General features: G+C 39.8%; 1 protein-coding gene across 6 annotated transcripts in view; it reads left to right on the forward strand.

Annotated features, from left to right (window-relative positions):
- The window catches only part of LOC108900739 (ras-specific guanine nucleotide-releasing factor RalGPS1), a 109,957-nt gene that overhangs the window by 52,575 nt on the left and 44,142 nt on the right, over positions 1-13,240 (forward strand). For 2 of the 6 annotated variants that reach the window (XM_051072702.1, XM_051072707.1), the window contains exon 11: positions 4,830-4,897. The exons of the other annotated variants lie outside the window; for them this stretch is intronic. In XM_051072702.1, coding sequence (XP_050928659.1) covers positions 4,830-4,897 — 68 coding nt within the window. The remainder of the gene's footprint in view (positions 1-4,829; positions 4,898-13,240) is intronic. 6 annotated transcript variants of the gene reach the window in all.

The raw sequence follows: 13,240 nt of genomic DNA on the forward strand, positions 1-13,240 counted from the left end.
CCAGCACTCAGGCTGGGGACCATTGTGTGATACCAATGTGATAAACTGTAAATACCCGATGAGGTTCTATTTCAAGTTACCGTGATAGCAGTTTGTGACATCTTTTTAAAGGTTCTCATCTCGCAATTCATAAAGCACCAGCAGAAATGACACAGTAAGAGGGTCACCAGAAAAGCTGGTCCTCCTTACTCTGGCTTCCCTAAAATGTGAGGTAATTGTCTCAAGCTCCCACCAGTCAGCTGTTCCTTGTAATAGCTTGTGATTTTATCACTTGTGCTAGTTAAACTACAATACAATGCAAAATGTGAAAGACAGTTATTATTTTATCTAATAGTGATATTTTGATACAGTGAAATATAATCACCTTATAAAGTTAGGACAGATACATCCAGCAGACACAGAGCAAAAGTATCATGCATATGGAGTTGTCTTTGTGTCTGCATGATCAGTCTCTTCCCTTACCTCTGGTTTGGTCTCCACAAACTCCTGAGGAAAATATCTGGCTCTTTACCTGCTAAATGTTCCACTATGTTGTCCAGCTAATTGCTAACTTTACTTGTCTGTTGTTGCTGTGGGTTGATGGGAGCAGAGTTTGTGAAGTTTGAGGGAACCATTTGAAATTGAAGTGTGAGAGGAGCTTTTCTGCAGAACTTGTGTGCAGGCAAGTCCTCGGAGCCTGTTGTCAGCCCTGTTAGTCAATAATGTGTTAAATCAACAGTTGCTCTGGGCCCAGCAGGCTATGTTTAACATGATGGAGGCACTGGTGAGAAGCAGTGAATTCGAATTGCTCCAACAGTTTCCACTCAAGATGAAGCCATAGAAAAAAATAGGATATCAATAGGATCTTACTTGATACAACTAAAAGCAACCTGGATTTAAATGCATGAAGAACTAAACAACCGAGATTCGCATTAAGTAAACTGATTTTGAACAGTTCAGCTCTAAACTGTGGTTTTGAGATCACATTAAACCTCAGATAAAATTGACTCAACAAACCCATATTGCAGTGATAGCTGGTGGGAGGTGGGGTCAAGTGCTCACTGCTGCCATTGGAAATCTTTTTGTTTAGTGGGAAGGAGTTAGGGTGAAAAGTGTGAGGCTCTGTGTGCGGTGTCTGGCAACTCCATGTGTACAGAGGGAAACACATGTATGCCTGAACCTTCCCCAGGTCAACAGAGGCAGTTAACAACAACTGAAATCATGGTACACATGGGAATTACCCACAACCACAACGAGTAGAAGCAAAGGAAGGAATTAATGTACTGTATATGCTGGAAGGCCTGGCAGGGCCAGTATATTAACAGTGGATCAAATGACTACTTATAATGTGGAAACAGTGTCAAACCCACAGGAAATTATCACAAACTCTGCATTTCAAGAAACGTGGCCAAAAACACATCTGTGTCCGCTGTGTGTTCACAGCTTGTTGCGCTGGCCCCAAGTCGCCTGTGTAGCTACCCATCACAGTGGTGAGCAGTTTAGAGCCAGGAAGAGAAACAAGGAGAAGAAACTGAGACCTGAGGCCTGGCATCTACAGCTGCCATGTTCCTGCTCAACATTAGTATTATTATTATTATTATTTCTCTCTTCCCTCTCCCCCTCTCTGTCAACCCAACTGGTCGAGGCAGATGGCCGCCCAACCAGAGCCCTTTTCTGCTCAAGGTTTCTGCCTCTTAAAAGGAAGTTTTCCTTGCCAGTATTGCCAAGTGGTTGCTCATGCTGGAAATATTTGGGTCTCTGTAATAAATAATTTGATGCGGTATACATAAAGGTTGATTTGAATCTATGTCTACACCACTGAAAGAAAAATATAAACAGTGGCGACAAGTTGCATGGACTTAGTTGCAAACTTATGCAACTATTTTAACCTTAAGATAACAACTTCAAAATCATTTTGGCGATACACTGACATGCAATAAGCAGAGTGGTCCCTGTGTCATTCCCATTCTGCCCCTGACCACCTGTTCTTGTGCTGTGTAACTTGCATTGGGCAATCAGGCGATCTCCCATGAAAAGTCTGTAACTGAGTGATAGTTGTAGTGTTGTTCTATACTGTGTTGTAGACTATGTTATATTACTGTGTGTGTTTATAATAGTTTGCATAACTATTCACTTAAGTTCATAATGTTTTTGCTGTGTATTTTAATAACAGTAAATGTTGCAAATAGACTACATTTAGCAGCAATGACAAGCAGGGGTAGCATGTTTAACTCTCCCTGTTAAATTGGATAAACTTTAGCATGCCAGGCTACTGACTTTTCACTTAAACCCCCTTCTTAAAGCAATGTAGCAATGTTCTGTCAGTGGCAGAGCAAGGCAGTTTTCATAGGGGTGGCCAGGTTGGGACCAGTACTCACCTCAGGGTAGCACAGAAATTAGAATGTTCAGTTTTCCTGCATGGTATGGTGCTGTACAGAGGTTAAATTATGATGCTGAGTTATGGTCAGAAAATAAGCCCCTGATTATTTTCAGTTATTATTATTGTTGTTGTTGTTATTATTGTCACTGTTGTTATTGTTACTTTGTTCCCGTTTTTTACTCTCATCTGCTAATTTTTAGCTTCACCATCTACAGACCCCTCCAGAGGAAACTATAACTGGCTATGTGGTCCTCACTGTAGCCAATATAAAAAACCTTTTCCTGTATATGTATATTTGAACTGGGTCTGAACCTGTTTTTTCTGACCAAGCCTCACTGTTGCCATCATTTCATTTCCCCATCACTGTCTGAGGTTGGCTGAGTTAACCCTTACCTCCTTTTCATCAGCGATGCTGTATGGCTATTTGGTCACATGACAGTTTCTTCTCATCAACTTGTCATCTAAGTCACAAATAAATGGTTGTTGATGAATATATTCCAGCTCCGTTTTGTAAACAGAGCTAACACTACTGCACTCACACCCACTGCAAATGATGCATAATAATACATGTAAACTCAAAAGCATACTAAAACATATACTACATCTATAGTGTGGGATATGAAAAAAAATCTTAAATGCTGGTCCACAGTTTCTCACATGAATCAGGCCAGTTGGTAAATGAATAAAGCCTGTGTATTGTGCAGCTCTGGAAACTGTTGATCTTGTTGCCAGAGGTGAGATAATGAGATGGTCACAGAGCATTACTAATGACAGCAGTGACGAGAGAAAAAACAGATGCACAGAAGAAACCAGGCTGATTGTATGATGTAATGAGGACATTACACATGACAGATTGTGTATGTAGTTTGCATGGCACTGCTATTTTCCTTTGGAGTCAGGACTTTTAAACAGTCATTCATAAACACAATCAAACCTTCTCTCAGTAATTAATGACTTTTTTACCCACAGTCCCTTCCACTCAGTGTTTCAATAAATACTTTCCAAATGTGGTGGTGAGGGACAGAATCTCATTAACCAAGGAACTGAATTTAGTTCAAGTTCAACCCAAGAGTCCAGACTCCCAAGGATGGGAGGACTATTTGCTATTGCTGGGGCGGCATGGTGGTGCAGTGGGTAGCCCTGTTAGCCCAGGGTGTATCTTAGTCCCTTACATCAACATTACCAAAGATGTTCTGTAACAAAGATGATGCATTACAAGCTGCACCAATGGTATGAAATGGTATAGACTTCCTATCTTATAAGTGGGCTCGGTCTCTTTGCTTGACCATGTCAAAACAATACGAAACAATACAGCACTAGATACAGTACAACCTGGCACCTTATTTTTGCTACTCATTTTTATCTGCTAGCTTAATATGTGATATCAGCACAGTGCAAGATCATATCAGTCTAATTTTTTTAAGTTTAATAATATATATTATTTAATTGTATTATTATTATCATTATTATTATTATTATTATTTTGTTGTAAGACAAAAAAAAATTGCTATATTTGCTATTGCCACTGGATGATGCAAAATGCATGCTGGAATACTTGACCACATACACAGTGTGTCTAATTTATGATATCTAAGATGTGGCCTAGATTTTTGATTCGTATTTCCTACACGTTCCCAGATGTTAAAGATAAAACATCTTGGGGTGACCTGATATCTGAAGGTTAGGGCGCGTACCACATGGGCCTTAGTGCTCTAAGCAGTGAGTCCCTGGTTCAACTCCCGATCCAGCTGCACCTTCACTGCATGTCACTCCCCAATGCTCTGTCCCCATTTCCTGTCTCTCTTCACTATTCCATCAAATAAAGGCAAAAAAAGCCTCAACACTTAATAAAGATAAAACATCTTGAGAGGAAATGTGACCAAATTTCTACTATTTGGAAAACTGACACTGACAGTTGTGATGATGATGTCACTTGTGTGGAAGCTACAGAGAACATAGTATGTTCACTTGTTTCGACACACATCATGTACACCACCAGCATTAGTCTATCTGAAGGTTCCACCAAGCCAATAGTTCAACACCTTTATACTGCTGATTTAATTACCCATCAAGACAAATTAAGAGATGCTGTTACGTGGCCTGCTGTCAGATGCACACTTTAGCACAAATATACCAAAACAAATTCCTTGTATGTGCAAACTTACTTGGCAATAAAGTCTGATTCGAATTCGTATTCCTCATTGCTCAGTTGGGTAATGCTCAGTTAGACGCGCTATAGGCTGATTCTGCTTGTTCCTTATTTGTCTGGGGTAAATAAATTTAGCAGTTCAAAGACAAAGTTTAGAGCCATACTTACTTCATAATTTTCTGGCTAATTAACTCTGTTGGATATATCACACAGAGAATGTGTTGTGCATTTTTGTCTGGACAGTAAGGCAAGGAAAGACAAGTTTATTTGTATAGCACATTTCAACAATAAGGTAATTTAAAGTGGACATTTGTGTTGCAGGCTGTCTCTGAAGATTGAACCTGGCAACAGTTCCCCTCGCATCGCTTCTTCTAAAGAAGACCTGGCAGGTAAGACACATGGTAGAGTTACACTCATTCAGAGGTTTGCACTTCATGGAATACCAGGTGTGTATTTACTTTTGTTTTAGGATTCATAAATATTGGTGCTAATCTTAGAGAATCATAACCTAATAATAAGACTGAAGTGCCACTTTGTTTTCACTTCAATATTCAGTATGACATAGAGTCAGCAGTATTCCCATGTCCATAATTGTCAGTATAGAGGCTTTAGGTTGCAGTTGCTAGGAGCACAAAATGTTTCTTGTGTCAAGAAAGTAGACCTTAAAGAATAGTTTGACAGACAAATGCAACAGAGCTTTGCGGGAAATCACAGTTCTGGGAACAGTTGATGATGTGAAAGTACCAGTAAACTGTCTGTTAGAGAAGAGGGAGCTAAACTCAAGAGCTGTGTCTGCAACTCCAACAATGTCATCAGATTAAGATACCATTATGATCTACTGTTGAAAAACAACAAAGAATAAATCAGCATAAAGTAGAAAGGCTGTTAGATAAGTAACATGTATATAGTGCAGTGTTTTGACCGTAGTAGAATGATAATGACCCAGCTTTCTGCAGGTTTCTGTACTGACAGTTTGGTCAAATTGGTCTCTGTCAGTGTGATTTTCTCCATGTCCTGCTTATCTTCCACCCATCTTCCTTCACCTCTCTGTGGCCTCTGAAGTCATCATGGAGGTGAGGAGACTGCATTGAACCCTCTAAAAGCTGCAGACAAATGGCTTTCCTCCTGCATTTATAAACTGTGCCAACAGGCCAGTGCAGTGGGAGCTGAATGAAAAGTTCCATGAGGACATGTTGCAGAGGGCCAGTCCACTTCCTTTATTTTCCTTAATTGTGTTGTGTTGTGTCGGAGGGTCATTTGGAGTGGGCTGAGCTGATGTAATACAGCAAGAGCAAGCCAAGAGCTGCACATAGGTCAGGGTAATAAAGAGGGTTGAACCCAGAGCCACATCAAAGACAACACAGTGTTCTGCAGCTGCCTGCATATGAGCAATGGTTTCATCTAGATACAGATATCTATCAGCTTTACATGATCATGAGCACAATGACTGAAAGATCAAATAATGTTTAAGCATTATACACTTGTAACAGCACCATACAATCGCAGTGGAGTTTCTGTAGGTACAGCAATTCCAACAGATTTGGACAGAAAAGTAAGGTGATGTACAGTAGCTTCAGAAAGTATTCCTACACCTTCCCTTTTTGCACACTGAATTGTGTTATATATTTAATTTCAAATAGGGGAAAAATGTGATCTCTGTGACTTTAACTGTGGAATCACTGTTGGTGCCTGGCAGGCTGATCTGAGTATTTAACCCTGCTGATCCCCTAGGATTTTCATGCACAACTGTCTTTGCTTTTCATTCTGAGTAAACTCTAGACAAAAAAGACTTCCAGTGAGCAGTAGTTCTGCAGATGAAAACACCTTGTTGATGAGAGAGGTCAGACGAGAATGGCCAGACTGGTTGGAGCTGACAGAAACAGTGGCTGACAGCCCGTCAGGCCCAGTGGCCTGAGGGCAGTTTTAGCCTGCCATGTCAAGCCTTGAGGTGGATGGGCCTTGTCAGATTCAACTCCTGTCAGCCAAGATCAGAGTGGATACAGGCTCACCAGAACTGGACAGCTGAAGACTGAAAACATGTAGCCTGGTCTGATGAATCTGGATTTCTGCAGAATTTGATGTCACCAGCTTGAACCCATGGATCCAACCTGCCTTGTGCCAGCTGTCCAGGCTGGTGGTCACAATTGCGATTTCTGTGATGCTGTTGTATTGTGCTGTGGCAAGATGTGAGTCAGGTTCAGTGTTTTCTGTTTTGTTTTGTTTTTGTATTCTGTGATCTACAAACTTAAACAATATTACACTGCAAAATTTTTATCATGCTTCCGTGCATGATTTGTTTTAGCAGATCAGAGTCTGCTTTCCAGCTGACTAACCCCAGGGATTTAAGATACCTGCGCAATGTTAATATAATAATGCCTATAATATATGAACTCACCAGCAACATTGTGGAGCATACTACTACTTTATGTCACGTCTGTCGAAATATCAACCTCACATGCATATCTGCATTATCTCATCAGGATCAATACCATCCACATAACTCATTGACATTAATACCTCTCACTGTCCCAAACCACAGAGGGATTGAAGCAAATTTAACCAAGTAGCACTCTCAAGCCTCTGTCTCCTCAAATAAGAATTATTGATAACCACCTTAACCTTAGCTTTCACATAATTATTAGATTTGGCTCTTATAATTGTGAGGTAGTAAGTTTTACATTATGATGTAAATAAGTCAAAATTCTAAAATAAGGTCTAACGTAAACAATTCAGTGTAGTTTAACAACCCTACAGAACGTTTCATGTATGCCATAAAGTGAGCAGTGATCAAAAGCACCTGGTTGCTTCATAGCTTGTTAATGGCTTTAATAATCTGCTGTATGTGTGAGAGAGTGTAATTACATTAGAGTTCTGATTTTATTCAGTTTGATTTACAAGAATTCATAGTCTGAGGAAACACACAGCTGAGGGAATACAAAGAAAAATCTCTTTGTTTTAGAGGTTTGGTGGCTTCACAATTCACTGTAACTAATAATCAGAGAGACTACATTCTTTATTTTTACATAAATGAGCTCATATCATTCAGCCAGTTAGGCCAGTTAATTCTTTACCTGAGTAAGTCATGTGGAGCTGACAGCTGACTAAAATATCCCATGAGCAAGTTAATGATGCTGCTAATAGCAGTCTAACAGCCGCAACATGTCAGCCATTCTACAGCAGCGTCCCGTGGGAATGAACACATTGATCTTTTTCCATAGACTCATGTCTCACAAGCTGGCCAGCCACATGGTGGGATTTGTTTGTAATGGTTACCATAGTAAGTGATGTTTTCTCTCTCTCTCTCTCTCTCTCTCCCTCTCTCCCTCCCTCTCTCTCTTTCTCTCTGTCTGTCTATCTATATCCATCTCTTACTCACTTCTCTCACAATTTAGTATAATTATGATTCAGACAGTTTGGTGGTATTAATCTTTATAGAGGGGCAGAGTCATTATGTGCTTATTACTGGACTGTCCAGAGGGGATTGTGCAGCAAATGAAGGAAAGTTTTCAGTTTCAGTGCTAAGAGTGTAATGCAGTCACAATACATAGAAAACCAGTGAATCATTTAGGAGGGTAGCATGTGTCTGAGCTATTACATGTAGTAGACAAGTTTGGCTGGATGGGTGAACGTTTGGTTTCCATCACCTTTACAAAAAAATCTCATTTGTTATCATTACAAGATACTTCTTCCTTACAAAGACATAGTCTTCTCATCATTGTAACACATTAGTTTATCTTGTATTAAACTTTTTCCATTACTACAGGTTAGTGTGAAATGATCAGAATGTTTGATATGTTTACACTGCTTCAAATTTCAACACTTTTTTAACCTGTCTCATGATCCCACAACTTTATGGAAGTGTAACACTAAATCACTTGAGTAACCCTTTAAAAGTCTTAGATTTAATTTCATAATATAATTTTAACTTTGTTTATGTTATTTGATGTTATTTGATTAAAAACTATGACCTGTTAAAATTTGTTATACATATGTAGATTATCCATATAACTACAATGGAAAGAGATACAGTATACTGCTGCTTTGCTTTTTTAATCACATACAGTGTCTGGCTGCTTTGTATGGACCAACATTTACCTCTGAAATTGAAGCAAAAGTATACAGTCGCATGCAAAGGGAACACAATGTACAAGTGCCTAAGAATTGTACTGAAGTGCAGTACTTGAGTAAATGTACGCAGTTATTTTTCACCATTAGGAGTCTACAAAAACTAGAAGTGCATCAAGCATGTAGTTATACACTCTAGTTTTTTTCCTGGTGGACTGAAACTAGTGTGTAGCTGTCGACACAGCCAGACATAGACTGCAGGTGTGAACATAACTGATGAAAAATGTGCATTTTTAGTCATCTCCCTTAAGGCTTTTATTCACTATTCAGCTGCTATTCACCTGAATGATATGTGACTGTCAGGGATCCGGACTGTCACATCAGTGTGCAATGACTGGTGGTGTTCTCCTCGTGCTGGTCAGATGATCATTCAGAGTTATATAACATGGCAGAAAACGGCTGTTCTGGCAGTGTCCACTGCCTTGTTGGCTCATTCAGCATAAACAAGTCTCATGCGCCTCAGAGGCTGCCAAACAAAAAAATCTGGTTTACTCACTCTCTCCATGTACAACAAGATGGCATGGTGGACTAAGCAGAACACGTGCAAGAACAAGAGTGACATGATACAGATATTACAGAGACTTTTAATGCTGATTGCTGCACTTTAATTTTTTACCCTTCTGTGCCTTTTTTAATATTATATTTTTCTATTTTTGTCACTCTTGTCTCTTGCTACTGTCTGTCTTATCTTATCTTATCTCATCTTACCTTATTGTATCTCATCTCATCTTATCTCATCTTATCTTATCTATTTCACTCATCACTCCAGCCATTTATATGTAAACAGGGAGAAAACCCCTTAAATGGTAGTGCTGTGTTCTGGCCATCCTGAGAATATTATCTCATTCAAATGAGCTAATATTCTGAGGAGCCATCATCAATCATCTATTTTGGGAAGCTTGTGACTGAGCTCCTCGTGACTAAAGTTTCAGACCACAATCTGGCTAATTCACCCAAGCTGTTTTGTAATGTCTTAGCAGCAGTTCCAGTAGCTGAGTAAGCACAGACTTGTCCTTAGAGATTACATCAATCACCTGGAATATAGGTTTTTTGGACATGTGCAATTGTTGTTGTGAGATCACAGCTGTCCTGTTTTTCCCTGCTGTGTTAAATCTGCCAGTCCTACCTTGTTTGCATTTCAGCCTTCCATTGGCTGTATGAAAATAATTATATGCACATGGATTAAGCAAAAACCAACATATAGTTACCTAAAATACAGATGGATGACAGATAAAACTAAAAACCAACTGTTGGTGTTGTTGAGCCTTCAGCCTTGAGCTTCAGTGCTCCTGGTCATAAATTCTCCACGTGTGTGGAACTTACTGGAGGGATGATAGCATTTTTTCGAAGAATATTCCCATATGTGGTGTTTTGATGATGGTGGTAGAGAGTACTGGCCAGCACTTCACTTCAAATTCTTCCATAATTGTTCAGTTGGGTTAAGATGGTGACTGAAAGAGTCATAGCATATGATTCATACCATTCAGTGAGCCTTTACATGGAGCATCTGCAGTTGTTGCATTTCTATACCTTCTTAGGATTTCACATAATAATAACAATAACAATAACAATAACAATAATAACTTATATAGCGCCTTTCAAGAAACCTAAGAAGAAAATGAAAAAAACAAACCAAAAAAAAAAAAAAAAAAAAACAGGACACGGGACACGACAAATAAACAAGAAGGCTGTAGGCCTTGTTGGAGGTGAATTTTGAGGAATTTCTTGAAAGAGTCCAGAGATGGGGCATTGCAGAGCTTGGAAGGGAGCAAGTTCCAGAAGGTGGGGGCTGCCACACTGAAGGCTCTGTCCCCAAAGGTACGGTGGTGTGAGGATTGCAGCATCCGGGACTGTGTGTACGTGTGAAGGAGGTCAGACAGGTATTGAGGGGCCAGGATTGAGGAACTTTTTGGTGAGGAAAAGATTCTTTTATTCCTGATGCATGACTTAACCAGGAGTCAGTGGAGATGGATGAGGGTGGGGTGATGTGCTGCCAGGGCTTTGTGCATGTAAGACGCCCAGCAGCTGAGTTCTGGACATACTGGAGCCTGGTCAGGGCTTTGCTGGAAATCCCAATCAGGACCCCATTGCTGTAATCCAGTTGGGTGGTAATGAAGGCACGGATGAGGGTCTCTTCTACAGAGTCAGTGAGTGATGGCTGAAGTGGGGAGATGTTTTTAGGTGGAAAATTGCTGATTTGGTAACAGACTTGATATGGGCCAGGAATCAAAGAGTGGAGTCCAGAAAGACACCCAGGTTGTGGATTTCCAGGGATGGGGAGTTGGGGCAGCTGTCATTATCAATGAGTAGATCTCCAGCCTTCTGGAGCAGGACCTTGGGGGCCACAACCATGAGCTCTGTTTTATTACTGATGAGCTTGAATAGGTTAGATGACATCCAGATTTTAACTTCATGCAGACAGTTGACAAGTGATTGTGGGGGGGAGCTGGGTGGAGGGTTTGGTGCTGAGATAAAGCTGTGTGTCATCAGCATAAGAATGGAAACAGAGACCATGATGGCAGATGATCTGACCAAGGTGGAGCATGTAGATGGTAAAAAGAAGGCGCCCAAGCACACAGCCTTGAGGCACACTGTGGATGACCTGGGCAGGGTGGAGCAGGAATCTTGCATGGTGACAAACTCTTTTCAGTTAGAGAGGAAAGACTGAAACCAGGAGAGTGCTGAACCAGTGAGGCCAAGGTAATTGGATAGGCAGGTGAGGAGGATGGTGTGGGAAACAGTATCAGAGGCTGCAGAAATGTCCAGGAGGAGGAGGATGCTAAATAGGATGGAGTCAGCAGTAGCAGTGAGAACGTCATTAGTTATTTTGATGAGAGCAGTTTTACTGCGGTGGTTCTTAGAGCTCATGGTTGGACATATGTTGATGGAGTTGGGTGGCCACTGCTCTTTCCAGATTTTGCTCAGTAAAGGTTGGAGATCACTCGATAGTTGTTAAGGTCATCAGGGTCCAGACCTTCACATGTCTGTATGGTATCATGGTATCATATTTGATGGTATCATATCAAAACCACTTATTGAATCTTAACCCTCTCACATCCCTTATTGTATCTAATTAGTTTTAGCTTTAACATTTGCAATGAAAGATTAACAATAACTAAAACTGACAAATTCAGTTTAGATCTATACTCCCTTTTAATGGCATGAAGGTAACAGCTGTAGCCTACTTTGTACACCTTAGTTTTTATGGGCTGCTTGATTTAAATACTGGAGGTGCTTGATTCATAACTCCATCAAGTAATAATAATGATATGCAAAAAATTTTAACTTGGACATTTTACTAGGTTGGTTGTCCTGTAGAAACACACGTCTTTTTTTTGTGATTGTAGAGATGTGTTGGAGGGGTGTATCTTTAAAAAGTCTGTATAGATAGGTTTTATTTGTTGCATACACAAACAGTGCAGTCAAATGCAGTGTGGCATGTCTGTGCAAAAGAACAAACAAATCAGAATCTAATACACAACATCAGACTCAAAGTCAAAGTGGCAATTACAAAATAAGATTTAGAGTCTAAAGCCATGTTAGCAGCTCTGTGAGGCTGTGATTAGGTACAGTAGTGCTTTGAGCTAAATACTAAATTTGACCTGGTACTGGGTCTAGATGAAAAGTTGGAGGATCATCAAGGTTTTTACAGTTTTTCCTGAGGGGAACATGAATATAAGAACCAAACTTCATGGCAGTCCATGTAACAGTTACAGACATTACACTCAAAACCATAAATGTCAATTTCCGTGGTGGCATTATAATAGAAGTTAGGGGGTCACCAAAGTCATTAGGAAGTATCCTCTGAGTACCACCATCTGTACTAAATGTCTTAATCCATCCAGAAGTTGTGACAATTCAGTTTAGACTAAAGTGGTGGACAAACCCACAAACACTACCAACCACAGAGCCATGCACCTCAACAACATAAATATTTTTTTGCCATACAAGATTCAAAAAGGTGGATTCAACTTGGAACTACTGTTGAAACCACTCTGTTCTCTGTAAATGAAACTGTGCTGGGGATAGTTATTTTATCATCATTTTCCACATGGTGTCTTATTCATAAAACAAACTTTTGAACGCTTCTATAGTGTTACCACAGAATGAGATTGACCTTGTAGCCTCATGGAACAAATCCCAAGAAATGTTACCTATCTCATCGTTCCCAAAAAAATTCAGTGTTACATGTTTTGATGCATTCAGACTTTTTCCAGAAATTACTGCAAGTTGTGTTTACACCTCTTACTTCATACAATCATTTCCTCAAAACAAATTATGATGAATAAATAACATGTAAAGAAGGTTTCTGAAAAAGTGGTATTATAAAGTTTGTAAACTTTGAACTTTTAAATTGTTATCTAAATGATTTTTGACAATTCTCTATGTGGGCAGAGAGAATAATTCTCCTATCCTATTTTGCATTATTTTTGCTAAGTATGCAGTTCTCTACATAGCAAGCTACAGTGTCCCAAACCAACATGTGTTTTTACAAGCTAATACTAGAGTAATTAAGGCACATTAAGGCAGCCTCTATCCCATAGGGATCACATTATCCTGCCACATTATATGGTTTCCTTTCATTCTGACTTTGCCACATTATTTTT

This window comes from Lates calcarifer, linkage group LG9 (genome assembly GCF_001640805.2).
Source record: "Lates calcarifer isolate ASB-BC8 linkage group LG9, TLL_Latcal_v3, whole genome shotgun sequence".
In the NCBI taxonomy this organism is placed as follows: domain Eukaryota; kingdom Metazoa; phylum Chordata; class Actinopteri; family Centropomidae; genus Lates; species Lates calcarifer.